At 42.4% G+C, this 8,226-nt stretch overlaps 3 protein-coding genes across 3 annotated transcripts in view; 2 read left to right on the top strand and 1 right to left on the bottom strand.

Moving 5' to 3' along the window:
• MILR1 (mast cell immunoglobulin like receptor 1) overlaps nt 1–8,226 on the top strand; it is a 124,858-nt gene that overhangs the window by 44,756 nt on the left and 71,876 nt on the right. The window lies entirely within an intron of this gene.
• Nucleotides 1–8,226, top strand: part of LOC102738999 (testis-expressed protein 2) — a 254,143-nt gene that overhangs the window by 204,724 nt on the left and 41,193 nt on the right. The window lies entirely within an intron of this gene.
• On the bottom strand, nt 1,360–8,041 carry DDX5 (DEAD-box helicase 5). The gene is made up of 13 exons (XM_031032764.2): nt 7,810–8,041; nt 6,422–6,587; nt 5,969–6,065; nt 5,747–5,880; nt 5,556–5,621; nt 5,147–5,288; nt 4,906–5,066; nt 4,644–4,816; nt 4,169–4,279; nt 3,885–3,946; nt 3,751–3,810; nt 2,278–2,502; nt 1,360–2,066 (listed from the first exon to the last, which is right to left on the bottom strand). The coding sequence occupies exons 1-13, from the start codon at nt 7,851–7,853 to the stop codon at nt 1,663–1,665; spliced, it is 1,845 nt and encodes a 614-aa protein (XP_030888624.1). The 5' UTR covers nt 7,854–8,041; the 3' UTR covers nt 1,360–1,662.

Raw genomic sequence — 8,226 nt, 5'->3', positions numbered from 1 at the left:
GTTTTCCGATCAGGAAACACACACCAGGGAAGAGGCCTATACACAAATAAATAAAAGCGAGAATGGGGAGAAAAATCACATTTATTAGTTCAGACAACCACAGGCTGGACACAACACACATGCTAAAAAGTGGACTGTCTTAAAACTTACTTCAAAGGTAAATAGGTAAATGTTTTCCACAGCCCCACAATCATTTCAATAAATGTTTACAAATTAAAAGGCCGTTAGACATTAAACAGTAAAATATGTAATAAATACTCCAACCTACCCCCAAAAGCTTCTTATAAGTTAAAAGTCATAATGAATTTGACTAACCATGCTATTGAAAACTGTTCAAGTCACGAGAGGCTGAATCAGTTTTCAATGTATTAGTCCTAAAAATACCACTTCCCCATTCCCTACCCCAAGCAAATTCTAGTTAAGTTTTACATTTTAGAGATAAGGCATTGACACCAATTAAAGCCTCAGTTTAATAACCAGAATTTAAGTGAAGTCTCATGAAGACCTCTCCTCTCCTGACAAAAAAGAACATATATACCAGACTCTGGGAAGACATCCAGACCTATTTCTAGTCATTACTGAAATGAAGTATTAGAAAGGTTGGTGAGCCAAAGTTAAATCTAAAACAAACCCCCTCCTCCCCTGACCTTTCTAGCAATAAAAAAACATGTTGACCTAACAAGATGACTTGTACAATAGTCACTGTGCTTTTGGTTATGTTGCTTCCTCTTGGTTAATCATTAACTTCGATAGGATTTTCTCTGAATATGAATAGACCGTCCAGTTTGAAGTCCTCTAGAGTTCCCTGAATTATCATAAAGACATTCATGATTCCCAGTGTAACCAGTTAAGTGCCCCAAGAGCCTGAATACTACAATCTATATTAAATTCAAACTTAGCTCTTGGCCAAAGATCTTAAAAGGTGTAAAGTCTTTTAGCTTTGTTCACCGTTTTGGTAATTTACAATAGAGCCAAGAGTTATTCTGGAAAAGCAAGTTATTTGGAGGAATAAAGTCATCCATGTTGCTCTCACACTAAGCAGTTTGAGGGTGGAGCTATACAGTTGATTATTTCCTATTTTAATCTCACTTCACCATTCTAACCATTAGGCTATTAAATGACTCACCTGATGAGGTACAGAGAGCCTTAATGCAATTTAGCCTACAACTGTAAATTTACTTAATCTCATTTTAATTCTTGCACTATAATCATTCTAAGAAGGGCCTTCTGATCTCCCCACTTCCCAAACCAGAGAAAGGAGCAGTCAATTTAAGTTTTTATGGTTAAAAAAAAACAGACCATCTAAGCAAAGTTTTACATGACATTATATATGTAAAATAAAGTACAATTTCCACTTAATTCAGTCTTCAAATATTTTTTATTGGAAGGCCATGCATTGCCTTCATTTATTGTATTTCAAATCACTGTACATTTACTTTTGTGAAAACACTGCCTGCATTTTCTAGTACAAAAAAAACCTAAAAATTGTTTCAGGAATGTAGAGAAATATCCAACTTAAATAGCGAAAAAGTGCACCATAATTACTGCTGCACTGCAGTCATTTCTGCATTTCCCATGTTTCTTAAATAACTATCTTGTCTGATAACACACAATATAAAGAGCAATTATGAAAAACAGACATTTACATATACTTCTAAAGTCTTATTGAGAATATCCTGTTGGCATCGGATAACCAATCATAGGCGCAGCTGCAGTAGCAGGATATGCATATGCCTGTTGGTTCATACCATTGTGCATATTTGGAACGTTACTTCCATATTGCTGAGTGCTATCATAACCATTCTGGTAAGTCCCTGTTGGATTACCAGTCCTAAAACTGGTCTGTATACCAGCAGACACAAAATTACTTCCAAAGCTCCCATTGGTGTAATTTGCAGCACTGTAAACACCATTCTGAGTTTTTGCCCCAAAATCTCTCTTAAGCAGACTAGAGTAACCTCTGTCATAATTTTCCCTGTCTCTAAAGGTATTAAATCCACCCCTTTTGCCCGCAGAGTATCTGTCCCGACGGTCATCCTTCATGCCTCCTCTACCCCTGGAACGACCTGTCAAGAAAAAAAAAAATTGCAAGCGTATTATTTCCATGGCACAAATCATTACGAACACAGAAGGAATTAGGAAGCTCTATTCACTGTGTGAAGTGTTTTCTCAGTTTCATACTGAAGATTTTACTCACCCGCCAATCCCATTTAAAGGATTTGTAGACAATCATGTGACCCCAAATCACCAACATTTCTTAATGAAGGTTGGTCTTACCTGAACCTCTGTCTTCGACCAACTGAAGCAACTTGGGATTAATTGCTTGATTAGCTTCACGAAGCACAGAGATAAGGTCGCTCACTTGCTTTATGTTATTAGGTGTAAAGAAAGTGTATGCTGTGCCTGTTTTGGTACTGCGAGCAGTTCTTCCAATTCGATGAATATAATCCTCTGAGGAGTTAGGGTAGTCATAATTGATGACAAATTTCACATCTTCCACATCTGTAAGGTGTTGCAGTGTGGCAAAATAGCAATGTACGGAGTTTTGCACACCACAACAGCCAGACCAAAAATAAAAAGTTAGACAATTGTATTCCCAAGAAGGTATGGGCTGCAAAAAATACAGTTAAAATGGTTATCCATTCTCTGTAGGAATACCATTGAGGTTGGAAGGGGGGGGAAAAAAAAAAAGCACACACCATCTACCTGTCTCATTACCCACCCAATGATAGAGAGCCTGTCAAAAGGACGTGTATTCTCTAACATATTCCCAAACCAGCCAAGTCCCCTTACAGATCATCAAGTGACATCTGAATGCTTCTGCGCAGTAGGGCCACTTAAAGGTTCACAGCAACCTCTTCATGTGCTCATTTTGAGGACCTTTGAACAAAAATGTACATGGTCCTTTGCATTACACACTCATCAGAAGTTCAAAATTCTGGCCACACTGCTTGTCTTGCCAAGACCTTACAACCGCAGCTGCAAGAAAAACATACCTGTCCCCCAAAAGTTGTTTTTATGCACTGTGTCTCGTCTAGGCAAGCGCTTCCAAGAAGCCAGGATTCACTTGAGAATGTGTCTCTCTCTGGCAGGTCTCGACATGACGACTACTGTGTAGGTGAGGGAGGAACTTTCAAAGCACTGCTTTCTTTTCCCACTGACTAAATGTGAGAAGTTGCTCCTGATCTAGATCTCATGTGCCAGTACTCACCAATTTGTAAAAGGCTTAGTACCTTTTAAAGCTGCTCTCTCCATTTCAAACTTGAACAAAAATTTCATTGAACATTGAAGTTTGGAAATATTTCTTCAACATTTCAGCAAACTCACTGAAACTCAAAGACCCACAGATCACAGTGAACAGTTTGAAACAATGCTGTACCATGGCAGTCATGCAAAGCATGGGACAGAAGAAATACCACGGCAGTGAACTGTGAGGATAACTTCCATTTTTTTCCCCCGGAGAGAACAGTTTACGGGGCAGAGGTGGTATGTTCTGCCTTTTGAAGATTACTGGCACACTTTCAGCTTTTCACCTCTCTAATCGACTGGAAGCAGCCAGCCGATCACTAGTCCTCCATCCCCCTCGAGTCCTCCGATTGTCATGCCTAGGCCTTGCCACAAAGACTGCACCTTTATATGAAAAAAACTTAGAAAAAATGCAGAGGTTAAAGAAAGCAATAAACTTTCTTTAAAAAGAATTATATGGAGATCTTCTGGGAAACCAAGCCATGAATTCGAGTTTTTACTAACCTAGCCCTCTGGAGGCCACATCTGTAGCAATCAGAATAGGAGCTTTTCCATGTTTGAACTCTGTGAAAGAGAAAGAATCATCAATAATCTGAGAATTCCAGGTTTTGAGAAAAAAAATTTTTCATTTGACTAACCATTTAGAACCCAGTCACGCTCCTGTTGACTCTTGTCACCATGGATACCCATGGCGGGCCACCTACATTAAAGAAAAACCGTATCAGTAGGCTCACATTTGAAACCCGAAAGGTTTTAGTCTACTACACCTATCTAGTCACCAATTCCTTTAATTTCACCTAAGCAGTTTTATTTACACCAGGTAATGGTCATCCATGACATTTATATCGTTACTCTTGATCGGTTTGCGCCCCCCCCAACCTCAGCTCTCATACACCTGCTTCAATGGAAGAAGCCCACATACCCGTCTCTCCTCATTTTTCTAGTAAGCTCATCACATCTTCTTTTGGTTTCAACAAAAACAATGGTTTTATTCTCCTTCTCACTCATTATCTCTTCCATTAGACGAATCAGTCTTGGGAGAAAAAATTGTGAATTTTAAAAGTAGTCCATGGTTATGGCCACGCATTTAAAGTCACTGAAGCACTATCTTCAGTTACACGGCTACAAGTAAAAACACCTGCATGAACACTTAACAAGCAACTGCCCTTGGTCCTTAAGCCACAAAGCATGTTCTTTCACCTAAAGGAATGCTATAAATACAGTGATAACCAATTATGTGAATGAAGAAAACATTTTCCAGGAAGACTGACAGACTAATTTTAAATGAACACATTCACGTTCCACCCAACTGAAAGTCACTTTTAAGATAACCTATGAAAGGGTAACTCCAAAGTTTGGCGAAACTTTTAGAATTATAACTTCTATAGAAAACTTACTTTTCATCCTTTTCTACATCATGACATACATCCACAATCTGAAGAATGTTATGGTTTGCACTCAGTTCTAGTGCACCAATGTTTATATGAATGTAGTCTTTCAGGAAATCTTCAGCAAGCTGTCTTACTTCTTTTGGCCAAGTTGCACTCCACATTAGGGTTTGCCTATCAGGCTAAAATATTTTGGATTAAAAAAAGCATTGTATTCTAAGAATAAACTGAGAGCTAAGTTTGAAAATAAAACATTTTTAAAGGCACTTACTCTTATCTGATCCACAATCTTCCTTATTTGGGGTTCGAAGCCCATATCAAGCATTCTATCTGCCTCATCAAGGACAAGGTAAGTAGTTCTTCTCAGATTGGTTTTCCCACACTCTAAAAAGTCAATCAGTCTTCCAGGTGTTGCAATACAGATTTCCACACCTTCAATTAAACACATAGATGTAACTACGAGATCTAAACTTCCAGCACCAACAGTGACAGATAGAATTTTTGTTACATGCCTCTCTCCAAATCACGAATCTGTGGTCCCTTAGGAGCACCACCATAGATGCAAGTGGACTTCAGTCGACATGCTCTACAGTATTCAGCAGCTACCTGCTGTACCTGTTGGGCCAGTTCCCGAGTTGGTGCCAGCACCAAGCACTAAAGAGAAACAAAAAGTGAAACAGGTTTTAGCAAACTCCTGGATCCTAGTTTTAAACTAACTGATTGGCATTAAATAGGCAGGTCACTGATTTTGCTGTCCAGTACTTAAGTATAATCAAGGCAGCTCTGTCAGCAGCTAAATTAACGTGATACAACTAATGTCTCTACGTTAGACCACAAGAATTATCTTTTGCTACGTATTCTACAGAACACTGCATTGTACTCCTAGGCAAAAATTAACAAAAAATACAGATATATACTTACAATAGGCCCATCACCTCTCTCTAGGAATGGCTGATGATTGATGTGGACGATAGCAGGCAGCAAATACTATTTGTGGTGGGGAAACAAACAACAGGAGTTAAATTAAAAAGCTTCTGGTTTCTTTATATTCCTAATCCATTTTCTCTAGCACATGACCACAGATTAAAACTCAAAATGTCTCCCACACTTACAGACAATGTTTTCCCGGATCCAGTCTGTGCTACTCCAACCATATCCAATCCACTTAGAGCAACGGGCCATCCCTGAGCTTGAATAGCAGTGGGTTCAGTAAAATTCTGTCTTGCAATCACATCCATGACATTTGCTGTAATTAGCAACAATTCAGTAAAATTTAGTGAAGCCGAGAAAGGAGGAAATTAAAAAAAGGGGGGGGGGTCCAAACTAGCACTTACCAGGGAAGTTTGCTTCATAAAAATTCAGAACTGGCTTTGGGCAGTTGTGACCTCTAACCGTAATTTCCTTACTCCTTCTGTATGTCTCCACCTCTTGCTATAAAACAAATTGTAATAATCTACTAAGTACCATGACAACCTTCACTAATATGCAGCCAGCAAGCCCCTAAATTTATAAACTATTATTAAACTTTAATGGGGCCATTTAAAACCTATATCCACATATGGAAAACCTACACAGTAAAAAATCCACCGAGTGCAGTTATATTTAACCATTCTGTGTAGAAAAATTTGAAGACACCTGTTTCCGAAGTACCACCTCATCTATAAGCGTGAATTTCCCTAAATTTCGTCATTTTCCACGTTTCCACGACGTCTCTGTTCATATTTTTACTTACTAGATAGAAGCCATTATTGAGTTACAACCCAATGAAGCTATGTGAAATTACTCACTGCTGTGCGCCTAGCCAAATCAGGGTGTTCTTGATAAAAATTCTTCTCAAATTTGGGCAGCTCATCAAGATTCCACTTCTTTTTGACTAGTTTCTCCCCAGGGTTTCCAAACTTCTTTCCAGATAGGGGCCCTGCCCTACTTCCCCCAAATCGAGGTGCACCAAACCTGAAATTAAAGCAAAAAAGAAGTTACTCGTATTTTCAAACGTCTACAGACAAATTTATATAAAGACTTATTCTCTCTTGGCATACACTGCACGTAAATGAGAGACTTTTCGAGGTTTAAGGCTTAGCACTTAGCACCCGTCATGCTCTCAAAAGCCACAATTAGCACCACCTCTCTCACTTCCCGTTGTCCCAAATACACACTACTGAAGCCAAGTCAACAGCCCGGGATTTACCAGGTCGGAAACTGGCTGCCCAAACGCCTGAAGTTCAGATTACAAGGATAGACAACAGCTTGTAGCTCCTAGTCTTTCCCGTGAGCTTAGAAATTAAGTGTCTGGGAAAGAGACAATACAAGGGAGGTGCTTAACAACAATGTTATTTATCAGCTGTTTTCAACCAAAGAAGCTTTGGTTTTAAGGAATAATGGGACAGCAACAGCAATGAGAACAGAACAAGGACGCTGGTCTCAGAGACACTTATGCAAGCCTATCGAATGGGGGGGATCCCGCGGAAGGACGCCCGATCAGGATAGCAAAATTATATAACGCAAAGAAAAAGAGAAGGAGGAGCTGGCAACTACCGGGGGAGGAGTCCCGGACCGGGCGGCGTTCCCGCTGGGGCGGCGCTTCCCCCTTTGTCTCGCATTTCTCTCTGCGCCACATTTTCTCGACGCTGCCATTTTGAGCTCCTCCGCCGGGCGGGGTAACAAAGGCGCCGCCGCCATATCCGACGCCGGCATTTTGTACCCGCGACTCAGCCACATGGCCGATTCCCGCGGTGCCAGCCACCCCCCTGCCCCCGCCGCATCAATGGCTTCAGAGGCGACCCCCTCGGCTATCATAGAACTCCCGGGGCCCCTAAAACACCTCCCGAGAAGATGCACCGAACAGCGCTGACTTCGTTTTCCTGGAAGCGTCGCGCTTTTCTCCCATCGAAATACGCTCTCCCGAGTTCTCCCAACAGCTGTTCTATCGTCGGCGGTGGGGGGGCTTCGACGCCCCCTCCCCCACCCCCGCCAACAAAAGGCGAGGTTGAGGACCGTTAACAGGACAACATCCCTCAGTCACTTTTGGACAGATATCAAAATGGCGCAAAACTTCGATTGATAAAGCCTAAGAATAGGTTAAAAAACCCAAGTTCCCGCCGCCCCCGCCCGCCGCCACCTTCATCGGCCTCCCATCCCCCACTGCCGGGCCTGACAAGTCCGTTCCCACACTCACCCTCGATCCCGGCCGCGGTCTCGGTCACTCGAATAACCCGACATGGCGTCAATGGTTGCGGTTGGCGGGGAACGAAGTGGAGAGAATCGGGTGCGACGAGTCGCTGCAGATGGCTTTGGCGATGGCAAAGCCTTGCGGGGGCGGCAGCGGCGGAGGGGCGGCGATGACAGGAGCCGAAGCTGCTCAACAAGAGACCGGTGGAAATGAATGAGGTGCCGGCCGCGTCCCGGCAGCCGGTTTTATAGCCTGGACCGCCTCCTCCGCCGCAGAGACTGCTGGGAGCCGCTCTATGACCTAATCACCCCGCCCCTGCGCAGAGGCCGCAACGCCCGCCGGCGTTCCGGGATCCGCCATGTTCTCGCCCCACCCCCACCCTCCCCCTCCCTCAGAGTCGCCGGTTTGGGGGCCCTCTCATGG

The sequence above is a fragment of the Leptonychotes weddellii genome, chromosome 15 (genome assembly GCF_054177405.1).
Source record: "Leptonychotes weddellii isolate Sample4059 chromosome 15, ASM5417740v2, whole genome shotgun sequence".
NCBI classification, from domain to species: domain Eukaryota; kingdom Metazoa; phylum Chordata; class Mammalia; order Carnivora; family Phocidae; genus Leptonychotes; species Leptonychotes weddellii.
Note: the sequence above shows the minus strand (reverse complement) of the source record. Positions and strands in the feature narration are given on the sequence as shown.